General features: G+C 39.7%; 1 protein-coding gene across 9 annotated transcripts in view; it reads left to right on the top strand.

Moving 5' to 3' along the window:
* The window catches only part of PCDH10 (protocadherin 10), a 56784-nt gene that overhangs the window by 16243 nt on the left and 21535 nt on the right, over positions 1-19006 (top strand). For 4 of the 9 annotated variants that reach the window (XM_081209250.1, XM_081209249.1, XM_081209248.1 and 1 more), the window contains exon 4: positions 2294-2599. The exons of 4 other annotated variants lie outside the window; for them this stretch is intronic. In XM_081209250.1, coding sequence (XP_081065376.1) covers positions 2294-2599 — 306 coding nt within the window. Of the gene's footprint in view, positions 1-2293; positions 2600-8825; positions 9990-19006 lie in introns of those variants that run through there. One more of the 9 variants, XM_081209246.1, reaches the window with a different exon arrangement.

Here is a 19006-nt window from a genome sequence, read left to right as displayed (position 1 = left end):
AAAATCAAAGGAGTTTACAATTTCATAGATGTTTCAACTATCAAACAGGTAGTTTTGAATTGGGGGAGGAATGACCTAGACAAGGAATATAATATAGTTTTACTTGTTTTCTCATGTCTTTGTGTCAGTTTCCAAAACTGAAATTTATTTTCAGAAGCCTTTTTGAACAAATACAGAGGTTGTGACTGTAATGAAACTTGAAATCCTTCTGGATAATATTATGACTTATTTCTTTATATTTGCTTCATTTTTTATGAAATATAAATGTTAAGCTATGTTTTAAAAATCAGCTTTGCAATTGCAATATCTCCTGGAAAGTTACTAGTCGGATTTATTATATAAAGAGAGGAATATTGCTGGAGAAATGTTGAAAATGTCTCAGAATGCCTTTTCTGTCCACCCCTTTTCTTTGCCATTGTGTCAGCAAATAAATAAGCTAGCCATTTATTTCACAAACCATTTGTATGTCTCGGATGCTATTCCTCCCCTAAATCTTTAATCCCAGCTGCCGTTCACGTTTGCATTCCTCAACAGCTCACCGATTAGTAATTTACTTCCAGACTTCTGCATAGCAATTATCAGTAGAAGGTTACAGTCAAATCCAGACTTTGTATTGCACAAAGCTTAATTTAAAATAAAACTGTCATTATAAAGTGAGATTAATCTTGAGACAAATCCCCTTATGTTTCTCTAGTTATCAAGCACTTGTTGATAATTGGGTGGGATACCTTATTTGCAGAAAATTTGCTAAGACACTGCTTCTACTTATAAAAGCTGCAGCAGAATTCTTAATATGAATCTTTGCTTGGAGGGTAGTGTGGGTGGGGATAGCTGATACTGACTTAGGACAGTGGCTACATAGTCTTTTCTATTGCATTAAAAATAGTAGAAATTTCTCATCAGGAAAATGTAATCTGTAGGAACCAGTTGCCATTCCCGAATCCTGACACAGAGGAGCTGTACACTTTAAAGGTCTTGTGGCAGATTATTCCTTTCTCTGCAGTCCACAGCCTGCCAACTGACTTGCAAGGCTGCCATGATGCAATGCCAGTGAGTCTTGGCTCTAGGTTTGGGAAGTGACGATCTGCGGCTTACAGTGATGAACATCTGATGGTGGCCAGGCTGTGTGGATCATTTTGTTGGTGTTGAACAGTATCTTTAGTGTTAATGAGTTTTGGTGTTTTGTTGGAGCAGTAAGCTTTGTGTTAGGGAAGGGGTGGTGGTGATTTTATTGCTGTTGTTGTCCAGCCAAGTCAACACGAGGCTTTCTTCCACTGTTACATGTACAAATTCAGCTCTAAAACCTTTCAGTTCTTTCTCCAAGCAAAGCCATGAAAAACAACTTTTGACCACTGAATTCTTAAGCATGCAGTAATATCACTCTTGAGCAAACATTGGTTATTCCATTCCACTCTTAACGACTTCAACCATCACTGCTCCTTCGAGAAACCTGTCCTAGTGCCTTAAAGGAATCAGTCTATTGAAATGCCTATCGGAAGATAGTCTCACTTGTCATTTAGAATTCTAATAGCTTTAAAGGATTTGTAAGCAAACAGTTTCATGTTGGCAGGGACCAGTGTTTGCTGGTATAGAGTAAGCATTAACACGTTTGTCAATAGTATCTGGATCTGTGTCGCATCAGACTTCAGCTACCCTTAGTGCCACTAATTAGAGTAATTTCACAATAGGCTTTTTTTTACAGCTACTAATGTGGCTTAAGGGACTGTAAAGTAGATGGTAGCAGAAAAAATAACTTGGAAGAAATGGTGCCAAAGGCTGGCTCTTTTAGGTCATGTTCCTTCCTCCAAAATAAAGTCCTTAATCTTTAGCCTATCTATATATTGACATTTTCCACTAGCCGAACAAGTGGAATTTCATTCCACTTAGTTACATCCCTTTCTCATCTTTCCTCCCCACTATGCCACCCTTTTTGTGTCATACTAACTCCTTGTTGACGATTGTTGGGCATCAAGCCGCTGCCATTACCATCAAACACAGTGGGACCAGCTCCCAGATAGCTTGATGGAGGAAGTTCGCAATATTTTATTATATATATAATAACAATCTTTCCTGTCATCTTATGCTTGCTTTGCCATTTGTGGAGCGTTCTAGCACTTCCTTTCTTTTTAAATGAAGGTGCTGTCTTTTGAAGACTGAATGATCAGATTCTTTATTGGGAGAATGAAGGTGATGAAAAAAAACACACCCAACTCCTTTTTGATCACCATACATCAGCAGCTGGTCATGATGCTGAAGATTATATCTACAGTTTTTCTCTCTTTCCTGCTTGTAGGCATGGATCTCTTCTCTAATTGCACGGAGGAATGTAAAGCCTTGGGCCACTCGGATCGGTGCTGGATGCCCTCTTTTGTCCCTTCTGATGGACGCCAAGCTGCGGATTACCGCAGCAATCTTCATGTGCCCGGTATGGACTCTGTTCCAGACACTGAAGTGTTTGAAACACCAGAAGCCCAGCCAGGGTCAGAGAGGTCCTTCTCCACCTTTGGCAAAGAGAAGGCCCTTCACAGCACTCTGGAGAGGAAGGAACTGGATGGACTGCTGTCTAATACACGAGCGCCTTACAAACCACCATATTTGAGTAAGTACTGTTCAAAAGGCTGCTAGAGAGTTTTCCCTTGATGGGAATAAAACTCCATTCCCCAGGGTGCTTGCTAGGAATAGAACAGTATACCAGAGGCAATGGGGGGAAGAAGCCCTGAATCCCTTTGGATTAAGATCCACTGAAGAGAACAATGTTGATATATTATTATTATTTTTTAAAAGAAAATGCCTATGGCATTTTAGGTTTGTAACTTCTAGGACCTTGTTGAAGATGGATTTGTTTTTTAAAATGCTGTTTTTGGAACTGTTGCCCTAATGAATTTTTTAAAAGTAAATAGTTAGCAAGACAAATATTTCCTCACATTTGTAAGCTGTTTGTGGTGCTTCTTCATTGGGACTACTTGTGGTACCAAACTTGTTTTGTACCCAACAGCTGCTTTGTTCCCCATTGAGCAAGGCTTGGCATTCATTCTCTGATTCATATTTCTCTGCTGCTGCTGCCATCGCCTTTTGTTCTCTTGACCATCCTTCATGGGATGAACTTTTAACAATCTTTTCTGGAGCTTTCTGAATTCTTGAGACCATTGTAAGTATGATGGTGCTTGTTTGTGATACAGAAGATGGTGCGTAGGGTTAGGTGAAAGAGGAGAATTCCTTATTCATTTCCGTGCCAAGTGGAGTGCCTTGAAATCACTCTTTGGCCCGAGATTCTACATTGCGATGCTTACCGGCCCATTATGTTTTATTAGGAGATCGTAAAGTCTTCCCTTGATTATAAGTGCTTAGGATGAGTCTGTGTGTCTGGAAATGAAGAAAACCAGTGCCTTCATTTAGGAAGTGCAGCGGCTGCAAAGGTTGCAGGGATCTTTCTGAAAGAAAGAAAAGCAAATCTAATTGATGAGAGTGGTAATGTCACCATTGAAATGCAATATAGCAGTGCTTCCTTTTCTCAGTTCTGCCCTCCCCTCCCCAGTTCTGTCCTAGAGGGATCCCATCTTAAAGCGGGAATTTATGCTTTATTTATGCTTATTTTAGCTTTTAGACTAAGAAGCCAGACATAGCAGAAGCTTCTGATTCCAGCTTTGTATATTTTAGTTTCTAGCAGCTGATGTTAAGGCACATCACTTGTTCCAAAAAGAAAAAGAAAAAAGCCAAAACGCCATCTGGTTGTACTTCTTGTACCTGCTAGGTTACCTTTGAACTTAATGATCTAGAGGAGGATTGACAGATTTTTTTTCACTGTTCAGCAGATCAGCCATTCCAAATGCACCCTTCACTCTAGAGATACTACTTCAGTCATGCATTCCTAATAACCTTTTCATGATTTTAGGTCATATGTTTCAGACCTGTAGCATTGTACATTTCTTTAAGGTGATGCCTGAGCTTGTTCAGTGAAGGTAGTGTATCTTTTTTCTCCTAATGGCTGAAAATGAACAGCAACTTTGCAGTGCCAAACAGCTATAAGAGGTTTATCATCCAAATTCAGCCTGTTCCTGTTGCTTCTGCCTTTTTAAATCATAGACCACTCTATGATTAAAATTCTATGATTTAAATCTTATACCACTCTACATAGCTGCCCCTCTAGTTTGTTTATTTTCTAATAAGTTGTGGTGTAGATTTGAAGATTTGTAAGCCTGTGCAATGTGTTGGTGGTATCTGAAAGACATTTAAAGGGGAATAGGAATCAGGGCTTTTTTTTTTTTTTTTTTTTTTTGCTTCTAGACTTGTTTCTAGACTTCAGGCTAAAGCTATATTAAATCTAAAATCAGACAGGTTTTCCCCTACCTGCAATTAATGTTTTCTTTTGTATAAAGTTAGATTTTGAACTTCATAACAAGCAAGAGTTATTTTAGAGAGAGAGAGAGAGAGGTAGGTGAAGGAGAAGAAACCAGCTACTGAAGAGCATGATATTTCATAGAGTTGAGAAAATATTTTACAATGAATAATTTCTTTTTTGAACCCAACAGAGAGAGAGAGCCTATTCTCAGTTGCAATTCTAAGAGAAGCAACCGAGTTTATTCAAGTGGTAACTAGAGTCGAGCTATAGTGACCACAGGCTAATTAAGTTTAACATTCTCTTGGGGCAAATTGTGCCCCCCAAAAAGTATCAAGGAGCTGTTGAAAGCTACAAAGGGGATTTAAAACAAACAAACAAACAAAGCTAATTTAGAAAACTCTTAACAGAGCAAGGTATGCTACCCATGTGTGCAGCTGGGCGGGGGGCCGCCATACTTGACCCTACAAATAAAATGCCTATTGTTTAAATTGTGTTATTTCTTAGCTTCAGGATGGGAGGAGAGAAATATATTATTTGCATATTATTAAACAAGTTTAATTATTCAAAGTATAAAGAACAAAGCAATCCCAGAAACAGAATGGATAAAGTCTAGAACTTCAGTCTGTATTTCCACTGGGACTTTTGACTCTATTAATAATTCCCAAGAAGCCAGTTCCTAGGATTGAGGGAGAGCTGCCCCCAAACTCACACTGCCTGTGCAGAAGCCCCTGGGTGTGATTGAAAATGTTTCCCTGAGCAGCCTTTGACATGGGAAACATTTGTTGTGAAACATACATTTGGAGAAATGATAACAGGGGTGGGGAGGACTGCAGTGCAACAGGCAGCAGCTGCAGACTTAATCCCATTATGAAAGCTCAGGGATAGTGAAGCAGAGCTGGTGAATGGCCTGGCGAGAGTGTTTGTTGTTGAAGAGGTTGTGTGGCACGAGGAGAGCTGTAGGGCCATATAGAGAGGTTTGAGGGACCACATTTGGTCCATGGTTTCCCCACTCGTGTGATAGCCAAAGAATGTATACTTAACCAGAAATGTAAAAGCGGCATATACATTCTGCACCACAAAACTTCAAGATGCTAAATAGAGCTTCACAGAGTAAGTCAGGAATATAGAGTGGGTTAGTGAAAATTACAGCTAACTCAATAAAATATAGCATATATCTCACATAACTAATAAATGCCCAAGCCTAGCAGTTGCGTGTTTAAAAGGTAGTTGGAACAGCATAAAAATAATTTAGTTTAGCAGAGATCAACTCATAAGATTAAGCAGATTCCAAAGTAGCTGTTATGACAGTTGCATTCATTTTATCTGTTCATGTCAGGTAATTAAGAGGCCGCATCTGAGAATAAGAAGTCAAGTGACAAAGTGCTGGAACATACTAACACGTTAAATAAAAATAAGTTGCTTATACCAGATGGTATTCATCCAACCGTTGCATATGATTTTCAGGGGGGAAGTTGACTTTATTTCCAACAGAAATAGTCCTGTCCCTTGTTCTAGATAAATTAAACTTGGAAAATGTTTCTGTTTGCAATACTTTATAATTGCTGTGGTTATTAAATCTCATCCATTTAGAATGGCACTACTAAAAAGTCAGGAGATGTCATAAGGATTGAGAGACATGAAATGTCTAAGAGAAGAGTAGTCCTTTTCCTATCTGGTGACATTTGTAAAGACAAAATGTGGGCAAATGGATTCTGGGTCAAAGAGATGCAAAACACAATTCCTGCAATGGTAGGAATGATAAAGTCTGTTGAAGCAGAGAGGACAGACAGCAGAAAGGGTTAAAGGACATGAAGTGGAAAACCAAATGGGAATAGAGTGGGAAAGGAGACAGTAATGAGTATATAAATGGCAGGGAAGTTGTCCCCTTCTCCCATATGGACAGAAAGAATCTTGAGACTTACATATAATGTTAGCCCCAGATTGTAAGTATCGAGATAATAACGGTATGTTGTGGAAGCTCTGTAGCTCAGTGGTGTGCACTCAGTTCCAACATCTCCAGCTAGGGTTATGAAACTCTCCTGTCTGGAGCCTTAAAAAAAGAGCAAATGTGATATTTATTCTTTTGGAGTTATTTAATGATATTAAAGAGTAAAAAAACAAGTAATGGGATTCTAAGATTGGACTGAGACCAAAACGGAAGTTCTGTGAACTTACCTCAGGAGCAAGTCCTATTGAATGGGACTTTCTACAGTCACTAAAAGTGATAATTAATCATGGCAAAGACTTGAGACTAGATGTGCTGATCAATAGCTGGCTTAAAAAAAGGTTTTCAGGTTGCTTGTCCAGCCTTTGGGAAAAGTGACCAAAGGGCATTTTATTAGACTCAAGTTGGCATCTGCCTATAAAACTTGAGATGAGGAGCTGATGCTAAGTATTTGATATAGCCTTGACTCTGGTCTGTTCAAGTCAGGTAGAATGTAATCATATATTGAAAAGCCTTATTTCTTCTCCTCCAGCTGAAGAGATAGGAAAGGTTGCACTCCAGGTGTTGTTGAACTACAACTCCAATCAGCCCTAGCTAGCATGGCCATTGGTCAGGAGTGATTTCAGTTGCAGTCCAAAATAGTGGCGGGCACCAGGTTGGGGAACTTTGAGTTAAGCATAGGCTGAGTCTTTCCAGATTGCCTGTCTCACAGCCGCCACATGTTTTGAAAGCCACTCCTGAAGGTCAGTGCCCCTCTGCAGTTAAAGAGGCTGCAGTTAAAAGTGAGGATGAAGAAAGTCTTTTATAATTTGTGGTGGCAACAAGCAGAATCCACACAGGGCTTTTATTTAAAGATCCTCTGTATCTGAACCAAACCCTTGCTGACTTCAGTGGGAATATTATGCTACTCAGACGAAACCACATAATTCAGATGTTATAACCGCAGCCTGTAATTTGGCCATGGATAATGGCATGGCCAGAAAAAACTTTTGAGAAGACAAGCTTTCAAAATAACAACTCATGTAAGTGTCTGGACCATATCAGGATGCAAAAGAGACCTTTTACTATGCCAGATATACTATGTGCAGAATTTCCCACATTTAGTCCACCTGCATTTTGAGATATTAAACCTATAATTCTATGCATACCATACCTAGCAGAAGCAAGCCCCATTGACCATACTGAGATGTTCTTCTCAATAAACATGCATAGGACTGCCTGCAGTTCTAAAAACCACTGCTTTTAAATAAATAAACTAATCTTTTTTCAAAAAAACCAAACAAACAAATTGAAAAAAAATTCCCCATACCAAACTAGTGTTGTTGTTCATTTTTATGGGTTGTAATAATGTGATCTTGTAAAAATCATTTATTAAACTGTTATAATGTATGAAAAGATTTTCTATCTCTTGTTAGTAATCTTAAGGAAACAGTTACTTGCACTCTCAGAGGGTCATAGCCATGGGATGGTTGGAATAATGGGCAGTGGGAAAATAGTTATGTTGAAATATCCTGAAAATTAACTTCATTTTGGGAATAAAATTACATATAAATAATATTTATTCCATGAGTATTTTGAATTCCGCTTAAAAAGAACAAGAAAAACAGGAAGGGGAATATATCCACTTTTCTAGTTTTAAATATATGATTGACAAAGCAGCTATTTTATGCAGCTATTGCAAGAGCTGCTTTGTGTGGTAAAGATGCTGAAGAGAACTTTGCAGTATGATGTCTCTATAAAATGCAGCAAGGACAGAGATGATTCAGTGTCATTTGCGTAGTACTTTCAACCACAATGACTATAAGCTTCTTTGCAAAACCAAGAATAGATGTTAGTTCATCACCAAAAGGTGGAGAAATTATATATGCGCTAATAGTTCAGAAACCATTTAGTTGCACAAAGAAACTGAAAATTAACAACTGTATTAGGCAAACCAGAAATATCACAAAATAGCATGCCAGCTTCCACATTCTCCATAACTCGTGGTCTGACAGCTTGCCATCACCTCTGTAAATTGGCAAGAATGATTTTAGCATATTATGGATTGTTATGGTTGTTTTTTGGAATTTTAGGTATATATCTTACTGAAAAATGGCACTGTACCACAGTTTTGAGATAGTACTAAAATGAGGCTGTCATAATGATTTCATTTACTATAATTCAAGTAGTGGAGATCTTAACTAGGATATGGAATAGTTGCTCTTAATTTGGGAGAACATGAGTTAACAGGGTACACAGCTAGAAATTTTTAAGCATTAACATTACTGATTCTTACTGAGCATTCCCCAACCCCATAAATACCATCTATTTGTCCTTTCTGCTTGGAATACCTTCCATGAAGTATGAAATCAGTTGATCTCAAGGAGGTGTACAGTAGAGCTTCCTGTTGCAATGTTTTTCTTGTTTTTGGATCTGTATGATAGGGAGGAAACCCAGCTGTTAGTAGTTAATTTATCTCTCAGCAATATTTTCTAGCTATCATATTTTTAATTTGTTTAATTTGTTATGTTTTTCCTAATACTCTGCCACTAATATCTTAAGGTCCCTGGTTCCAAAACATCCACCTTCATTTAAGAAGACTTCCTTTCAACTACCTTCGTCCTGCAGAAGAAGCAACCGTATGAAGAGCAGAGAATTAAACTAGCTCTTGGAGAGGCCCCTGTTTATGCATGCATAGGAATACAAGCTTGCGTTGGACAAATCGGTTGAGAGAAAAAAATACTGTGAATGGGTTATGATTTGTAATCAAAGTGATTTAGTTGTCCTAAATCTGAATCCCAACCTTCTTCCCCTGGTTTCTGTTATTCAAAACTAGATTTCATTTTTATACCAAAGATAATAGTTACACAAACTTAATTAGCAAGGGATGTTATCATAGTGGTAGAACATGTGCTTTGCATAGGTTAAATTCCTGGAATTCCTTTTGTTTTTGTTTTTAAGGATCAGGCAGCAATAAATGTGAAAGATCTCTGGAAGAACTTGAAAAGCTGCTGCCAGTCAAATTAGGCCAGGCTTTGTCACGCTGGTGCCCACAGATGGTTTGGACTAAAACTTCCCTCAGCTCAGCCAGTTGGGCTTCTTGGAGCTGATGGGAGTTGTAGACAAAAACTGCAGCAGGGCACCAGTTTGGCAAAGACTGCATTAACCAATGCTCAGCCAAATCGGCAAATAGTCTAACCATGTAAAAGTCAGTTTCCTATGTAATCACCATATAATAATGGTTAATAATGTTCTGCAGTAAATCATATAGTGCTATGCCACTGCTCATCTGCAGGAAGGTAGTGGTGGGGAACACACAATAATATTTGAGGCATAGTGATTGAGAGCAGCCTTCTCAAAATGTGAAGCAGAAGATTTCTCTGTGGGGTTAAAAGCACAAATGAAAATAGCATTCACTTTGCCATAACTGTGTATTTAATTTATGTACCCGTAGAGAAAAATGGGAAAGGATGTATGTAGTGTCAAAACTAAAAAGGAGAAAATGAAGCTTATCTATCTAAATGACTGCCAACGCTATTTTAGTAAGAACGAAAATAGTTAAGTGCTACATTATATAATGAAGAACATGAATAAGTCAGGACTAAAGTCTTCAATATAACAAAGTTGTTAGGTTTAACATGCATTACATTTGTCATTCATCTACCATGCATTTTCTACTCTGTGGCTTGCTTCTGATCCACATTAAAGCCTCACTCTCATGACTGACATGTGGGCTGTTGTGATGAGCATGTTATGCAGGCGATTGTGCCTGAGTTAAATGTATTTTAGATCTGGGGTATGTTCAGGGACATTGTCACAACCAAAGATACATTTTGTGCCCTAGCCACCCACCTGGCTTGTATCATGAGCAACTGCTTCCCATAATTGGAATTAAATATTCACACACATTGCAGTTTCTTGGCAAACATATTTGCATACTTGAACTGGCATTTTGATTTATTTTAAAGCAGAAAATTCTCAAAGCAACTTGGTTTCTGTGAGGGGGAAATGGAAGGAACTGCATAGGTTTAGTATGAAGAAGAGAAGACCAGGAGAGGTGAGGGGTGGGGAGAGAGAAAGGCAAAGTTGACTATGCAGCAGCAGCTTGCTGGAGTGAGGTGGTGGAGAAGTCTGTACTGTGTGGGCACATCAGCCAAGCCGATCCAGCACTCTCAATAAACCCACCACTGCACCCATTTCTCTCTCCCTCCTGCTAAGCTGTAGCAACCCTGCTGTGGGAAGGTCAGGTGTATGGCCATGCCTCTCTCTGCTGACTGCAACAGATTTTTGTTTAGTTGTTTAGTCATGTCTGACTCTTCGTGACCCCATGGACCAGAGCACACCAGGCACTCCTGTCTTCCACTGCCTCCCGCAGTTTGGTCAGACTCATGTTGGTAGCTTTGAGAACACTGTCCAACGATCTCGTCCTCTGTTGTCCCCTTCTCCTTGTGCCCTCAATCTTTCCCAACATCAGGGTCTCTTCCAGGGAGTCTTCTCTTCTCACGAGGTGGCCAAAGTATTGGAGCCTCAGCTTCAGGATCTGTCCATCCAGCTTCAACAGATATCAATCTTCAAATATCTGAAAGGCTGTCATACCTAGATGAACTCAAATGGGTTTTTTGCTGCTGCCTCAGGGGAAAGGACTAGATTCAGTGGATTGAATTTACAGGAGGATGGTTTTCAGTTGAGTACTAGGAGAAATGGTAAGAGAAGTTCAATGATGGAAGCAGATTACTCAGGGAAGTGGTATAATAATAATATAATAATATCTTTATTGTCATTGCCTCCTTCGGGGACAACGAAATTACTTGGGTGGTGGGCTCTCTTGAAAGGAAAATTCAAATGAAGACTGTTCAGACATTTGCTGGGAATGCTCTAGCTCTGGATTTCCTTCATCTTGCAATGAGATGGACTGGGAGGGCTACTGGATTCCCTCCATTTCTGTGATTCTACAGCAAAACATTTTTAATCAATCTATCTGGAATACATTAGGAACTAAAGCAGAATCTAATTAAAAGGCAAGAGGGACTGTTTGAATGTGTTTTTGGGAGGGGGGCTATTGGTTTGTTTTTGTTTTTGTTGCATTGTGTATTTTTGTATTCTCATTTTATGTTTTTCTATTGTGAACCGCCCTGATGATCTTTTGATTAATGGCATTATACAAATTTAATTAATAACTACTATTACTACTACTCTTCAGCACCTCAACATGTCCCCAGAAGTGGTCCAGAAGCCAGTTCAGCTGTTGTAATAGGGGACTCCCAAGCGTTGAATGAGTTAGCACTCCAGCTGCCATGTTCTGAACCAACTGACAACTTCACATAGCATACACCCTAGGCCAACCCCAACCTCTCTCACCACCAAAGGAACACAAGAGAACAACACAAGCAACGCTGACACCAAACTCTACATACATTAAGCATAATAGAAACATCGCCACCTGACCCCACCCCCACCCATCTTCCCTCCCTCCACCCCCTTTTTTCCCCTTTCTTCTTCTTCTCCCCCTAATGTCTCAACAAATGAAACAGATTTGTAAAAATGTTACATGGAAAAAATACGAGGCATTACACTTACTTCTGTAAAACAAGAAAATCCTTAATAAATAAAAAAATTATAAAAAAACAAACAAAAACAAAAAATATACATTGCATTTGATGTGGTTAATTCCTGGCTCTGATCTGGCACTCCAAGCACTTTTTTTCACCCACCCACCCAGAACATACCAATTTGGGCAGAAACAGACACAAAAAGTCAAAGTAGACACAGCACTTGGGGATTCTACTGGAGATGCAAATTGTCCCCACCTCAGTCATCAGATTGACCATATGATGAGCTGGGTGGAGACAGTTGTCCCATCTACAGATTATCCGCATGGATCAGAAAAAGAGAGGAGAGGCTATATGCCTACTCTGTGTGTGTCTCCCAAGCCATAGTTAGCAAGTGTCCCATGCAAAGCTGGCCAAAGGTGAAAGTTGCCCTCAGGCAAAATTTTAAAATACCAAGCACCTTGTGTTGCATTAATTATGTGATTAGCAATTGCATCATTATTGTTAAACAACAAATACCAGGTAAGGGAGGGAGGGAGGGATGGGCCTCTTCCTGCATTCCTTTGAGTGGAAGGGTAGGATATAAATTTAATAAATATTTTACCACAGTTTTAGCCTGTCAAGTTTCCCAAGCGAACACAGAGACTTAGCTAGCTACAGCCTGCACATGGCAGGTGCTGCAGAGATATTTGGCCCATCATTTCTTAATTTAGTACGGAATTTAATGTATTTAGCAGAATTTAGCTTGGACAGAATGTACATTAAATGGCTTAAATATGCCAGGTGGCTATGTTTTCCTTTTCTTCTTGGTACTCAGTAGCCTCTTTTCCTCATTTGTGATTTTACAAGCAGCAAAATGAATTGATTTCTTTTATGTAAACTGCCTTTAAATAATAAATTATAAAAAGAATTGAGTTGTTTATATTTGTAGTAGCCTGTCCTTTAACAAAGATTCAGAACTGCCTGGCCCCTTTTGCCATCTGAAACCCAGGAGGCAGTAAACATTTTGTTAGGCCTACCTGTGTGGGGCACAGAAATCTACAGCGTTAAGTTTGCCCAATTCCAAATCAAAGTCATTGTGTCAGTACCTTTTTGTAGTTAAATAAAACAAGAGCTCAGAAATATAGCTTGCGGTAACAAAGCACACTAATTGTTGTTATGATGGCCTAGTGTCAGCGATGAAGAGGATAACAAGTGGCCTATTTCAGGCATAATATGACTCATCAGTGACTTAGACATTGCAGTGAAGAGTATGCTAATCACATATTTAAACAATACAAGCTTGGAAAGGATTGCAAATCTTTTGCGGAATGCAATTAAGTACTCTATAATCTTGATAAATTAGAAGGACGGGCTGAAATTTGATAGGATAGCACTTCAAAACACGATATAATTGCTTTGCTTTTGAACACAAAATCAAAGACCAAAGCGGATAAAGAAGTGACACAAAAAAAGAAGAAGAAAATAGGGACGAGTAACTCAAATGTGCAGAAGTCTAAGGAAACACTGGCTGGATTATGATAATGCTGTTATCTGAAGATCTGTGCTGTAATAAATAACAGCCAGCATGGATGAAAAGCATCATTGTGGATATGTGAACTCATTTTGTACCTTTAAGAAAAGGGTGCATGCAGGTCCCACCTTTAGCATCCCTGCCAGAGACCTTCCTGTGTTGAGTATGGGAGCCTTCAAACTTCTTCATGGTACAGTGGTACCTCTGGTTAAGAACTTAATTTGTTCCGGAGGTCCGTTCTTAACCTGAAACTGTTCTTAACCTGAGGTACCACTTTAGCTAATGGGGCCTCCCGCTGCTGCCACGCCACAACCGCACGATTTCTGTTCTCATCCTGAAGCAAAGTTCTTAACCCAAGGTATTATTTCTGGGTTAGCGGAGTCTGTAACCTGAAGCATCTGTAACCTGAAGCGCCTGTAACCCGAGGTACCGCTGTATGGGAAGGTCAGGCAGGACCATTTCAAGAAGGGCTGGCACATATGTCCTTCAGGCACCATGCCTGAACAGGGTTGATGTTTCCTGCAGATTAAAAGAAGAAAAAAGGAACTTGCAGCATGAATAAAACTTGAGTGCCAGACAGAAGGATTTGCTAAAAAATTCTCCTTGCCATGTTAACTTTCCATACGCAGGGATTTTTAAAATGCATTGAAATCACTGACACCATCAGTACCAGTTGCATTTTAAATTGGTTACTGTTCTTGGAGGAGTGCACAACATGTTTTCCCCAAATATGTAGATCTACTCTCTGCTTTTTTCATTTCATTCCCCCCAAGTGTTAATGTTTATTGTATTTTAAGTTGATAATTGAATAGGGTGAGAATTGATTTGTTAAGACTTTTATCACATTAGGTTTGAAATTGGGCTTTTATAGCACTGTAGTCCGTGTATCCCTGCAAAGCTGCACCTGAAAGTCTGTTGATGCTTAAGATTGCCTGGGGGAGGATTTTTATGTGGCCAGATGTGTGTGTGCTTGTGGGGAGGGGGAGAGATCAGAGAAATGTTGGAGGGTATGTTTCGATCTTCTCTGGCACGACTGCAATGGTATGTTGGATCCATGCCAATATCCAGCAAAATATAGGAAAAAATGAGAGACTCGTCTTTTGATGTGCATATATTATTCAGCTAACCCTTTGGGATATATTTTCACTGCTACTGAGTGGCAAACTTAGTGCTGCAAGGAAAACATCACATTTCCATTGTAAAATGCAGTGGGGTTTACTTTAAGAATGTAGGTAACAGTAGCAGGACTATGGCTGGACAAGAGATGGCTATGAACGTTAGCTTTTCCTGAACTTTTCTACTGCATCTGGAGAACAGTTTGGTGGAGTAATCAGATGGTTTGACGAGCTAGCCCTACACACGAAGAGGAAGAACTTCCATTGCTGTAGATGATTTTCAGGATACAAGTCTATTTGGAGAACACCCACTGACAACCCAGGTCCAGAGGATCAACTCTGAAGGGAATGGTACCCCTTTGGGTTGCTTCTTTTGAATGTGACAAGGGCAAGGACACTTTCCATGAGTTATTGCTTATAGGTGGTCTCACTCCTATGTGACAGAGTGGAGCAGCTGGCGGGGCAGGGATGTGAGTTAACCTTTCCTCTTTCAACTGCCTTCTCATCCAAAGGTCCAACCACATCCTTAGCCAATTTCCTGCTTTAATGTATTTAGATTTCTTTCTTTCTTTCTTTCTTTCTTTCTTTCTTTCTTTCTTTCTTTCTTTCTTTCTTTCTTTTCCCTCATTGACTGCTTACATATATTTTTTTTGCCAAAATTTGTATACATTTTCTCATTTGGACATGACTTCCATTTTCTGAAGGAAGCCTTCTTTCCTCTATTAGCTCCCTTGAGTCAGCTAGTTAACCACATCAGCATACTGTTGGCCCTGGTTGGACCCTTCCGGATCACCACCTTAGACTGACTAGATGGAATAGCTGGAGGGCCTTTTTTTCAGCTGCCCATGCCAATGGAGACTAAAGAAATACTGGTTTCATTGGTATCTCAACATTCTTCTGCATCCTTGTGGCAAATATTTGTGTGCTTTGACTGAAATAATCTATATTTAATAAATGGCATAAAAGAAATAAAGCAGAGATGATGACATGTTTATTGTACAAACTGTATATGTATCCCTATATACATAGAAATGTAAGGCGGTCACTACGTAGCCCCAATTGGAGGATTTATAAAGAAGAATATGGTAGGATGGTGGCTTCATAACTGGCAGAAGTTGAAGAGGGTGCTTAGTAGCTGCAATGTGTGTCATGGGTCACAAGCGGGAACTCCGAACACAATTTAGTACATGTTTTTGAGTATTTGTGGCCAATTTTAATGGGCAGGTCCTGTAAAACCTGCCTTTTATTTATATGCATGATTTTTTAAAGTTTTTATTTGTTTGTTTTCATGTTCATACTGTGTTGTAAGTCACTTTGAGTCAATTTTGTGAGCCAAGTCAATAATATTATTAATAGCAACAGCTTTATAAGTAATGAGGGCTTGTGTCTCCCACCCCAAAAAATTAAAAAAAAAATGTGATGGACTGATAATTCCAAGGGACAGAACTGTAGTAGTATGCCCTTTGGCATCTTCAATGAGAGAAGGTAGACTGAAGTGAAGAATCTCAAGGGCCCAGAAGGGAAAGTGTCATGCAGGCATGTTGGCTTGAAATCTGGACAGCAGGGCTGGTCTGCCCATGAGTCAATGTGAAGCAGCTGCCTTGGGTGGCAGAAATTTCATGAGAACTCGCAAAAGACCTCATGAAATTTTGTCAGAATACGTCATCATCATCACTGTTTCACAGGCATTGCAATCCAGGTAAGGGAGGCTGCAGAAGTGGTGCAGCAGCACGTTCTTGTTTTACCTCAGAAGAAAAATGAGATGCCTCACCCCTGCTGGACAGACTGCTGAGATGAAAGGACATGGGATTGTAGGATCTGGGAACATGAGGAGGATGTGGTGAAGGTTGGTTGCATATCACCTGTGTTGTTTACATTGGGGGAACAGAGTGGAAGATCTGCATTTAGGAAAAGGGTAGGGATGATGCTACATGAAGATGTAGAAAAGCTATGCTAATACATTTTGATTTCAATCCTATACCCACCTATCTGAGAGTAAGCCCCATCAAACTTAGTGGGACTTAAGTCTGAATAGATATTCATAAGATTGCACTCCAAGTTAATTGCAGTCACATTTATCTCACTTCTAGAAAGTTTCTTTAAGCTTTTCTTTTAGCAGGTATTTTGAGCAGTTATATGCAAGCTTGGCAATTAGTTAAACGTTGCCACTAGTTAGAGAGATCTTGAATATGTGCTAATATGTGCTTAAAGAAGTCACCACAACAGCGGCACTGAATAATCAGTTAAAGCCTCTGAAAGCATGGGATAGCTGTCACAAGATAATCAACATCAGAGGCTACATTTCAAATACAAATGTACAGTAATATATCAGTGTGCAGTAATTATTTGCGATATACTGTTGAGTTTGTGGTGTACTTTATGGAATGTGTAGCGTGGTCAGGATAATTGTTTATGTATTTCTTTACACAACTTTTTCCATCCCCCAGGTGTTGAAAATTTAGGAATAGGTTGAAGTACATTACTTCACACTACTGACCACAAAAAACCTAACATTTTATGCTGCATCTGGAATATCAGGATCAGATTTGTCTCATTCATATATATATATATATATATATATATATATATATATACACACACACACACATACACGCACACACATACATACAGTGGTACCTCTACTTATGAATGCGACCCATTTTGGGGTGCCATTCGCACCCCAAAAAGTCCATAAGTAGAGTGTTGCTACTGCGCATGCGCAAAGCGCAATAGAGCACTTCTGTGCATGTGCGAAGTGCGCAGATTGCTTCTGGCATGCTCGCGGGGCGAAACCCAGAAGTATACACTTCCGGGTTTGCTGCGTTCGCAACCCGAAAATCCACAACATGAAGCGAACGCAACCAGAGGTATGACTGTGTGTGTGTGTGTTCACACACACACACTTATATTCTAAACATTAAATGCTTGCTTAATTGTCAAGAGCTCTCCTAAGGGAAATCAGTGGTATTAAGTGTTTGAAATGAATGCATATGAACAGCATAGACCAATGAATATTAACTCAGTAGCAAGTTTGGTGATGCTTAGTTTAGGTAAGTGTAGATTAGATTTTAGCCTTACAAAAAGGCTAACATAAAGAGGAATTTTTGTCTTTTTATCAGAATTCTACTAGATTGCCTGAATAACCTAGACTACCAGACTCATCTAGACTGCTAGGACGTATTCTGTGCTGGAATTGACGAAACAGTCTGTCTGTCTGTCTGCAGAATTTGGTTCATAACCCTTTTTAGCAAATTCACTTGATTGCTGGTCCAGTATCCACAAATATGCTCTGACAGAAAAAGTGACCTATTTGCATTTAGATGAGCCATCTGCCCCATTTTGATGGTGGAGGTAACAGCATCAGCATCAAAGTCATTTTGATGGATAAAAAGCTCTGAATGGTTAGTGCTATGTCCATCAGTGCCTTTTGCATCCCTGCTTATGTTTGTATCAGTGTCACCAAAATGGATTTGAGTTGATTTGGGCAGCAATATTACACATGCACTTACATTCAACAAGATGAAGGACAGGGTTTTATTCCTGCTGCGGGCAAGATAGCTTTTGGATGTGCTCCCCCCCCCCTATTTTTTGACCTCTTGAGTATGGACAAAACCACTGGTACACTGAATAGAGATGAAATGATCTGTTGTATTTATATATTTATATAGATGAAAGCAAGGATGTTTGTTGCAAAGGGGGAGAAAACAGCAATTACTGCAATCATTGTTTTATTGCACAACCCTGAGAGCTGATGCTCACAGCTCTCATTTGATTTTTACACAGCTTATAAATCATTGTACATGTCAGCGTGAGCATTGCCAGCTTTCTTTAGAGTTTCATATGTGACTCTTGGACTTTATTCTCAGCTACTCTGGAAGCCACGTGACAAACTAGATGTTTGCTAGACATGTAGCATGCCGCTGCTAAGCACCTAGTTTTTTTCTTACTTAATTACAGACATGGTGGGTCAACCCTTATGGGGAAAGCAGCTCCTAGGGAGGTACGGCTTATATCTCACCACCTCAGCATGATTAGAGTGAACCTCCACCCCCTACATGTAGCCAGGAGTCTTAAGAATAATGCTCCCCTTTATGTCAGTGGGGTCCTTTTCTTTTAAGATTCCTAACTGTTTAGGTGGGTAAAGAGTTTAACTCCAATAACACGGAGGAAGGATGCAATATCCTCCCTTCCCATATGCAGCCTTTTCAGTAAGTATCTCAGTCCCCACTTTGTTGTTGTTGTTTAGTCGTTTAGTCGTGTCCGACTCTTCGTGACCCTATGGACCAGAGCACGCCAGGCACTCCTGTCTTCCACTGCCTCCCGCAGTTTGGTCAAACTCATGTTGGTAGCTTCAAGAACACCGTCCAACCATCTCGTCCTCTGTCATCCCCTTCTCCTTGTGCTCTCAATCTTTCCCAACATCAGGGTCTTTTCCAGGGAGTCTTCTCTTCTCATGAGGTACTGGAGCTTCAGCTTCAGAATCTGTCCTTCCAGTGAGCACTCAGGGCTAATTTCCTTACAAATGGATGCGTTTGATCTTCTTGCAGTCCATGGGACTCTCAAGAG

Source organism: Podarcis bocagei (genome assembly GCF_964188305.1).
Source record: "Podarcis bocagei genome assembly, chromosome: 9".
Lineage (NCBI taxonomy): Eukaryota > Metazoa > Chordata > Lepidosauria > Squamata > Lacertidae > Podarcis > Podarcis bocagei.
This window is presented reverse-complemented; position numbering and strand designations above follow the sequence as displayed.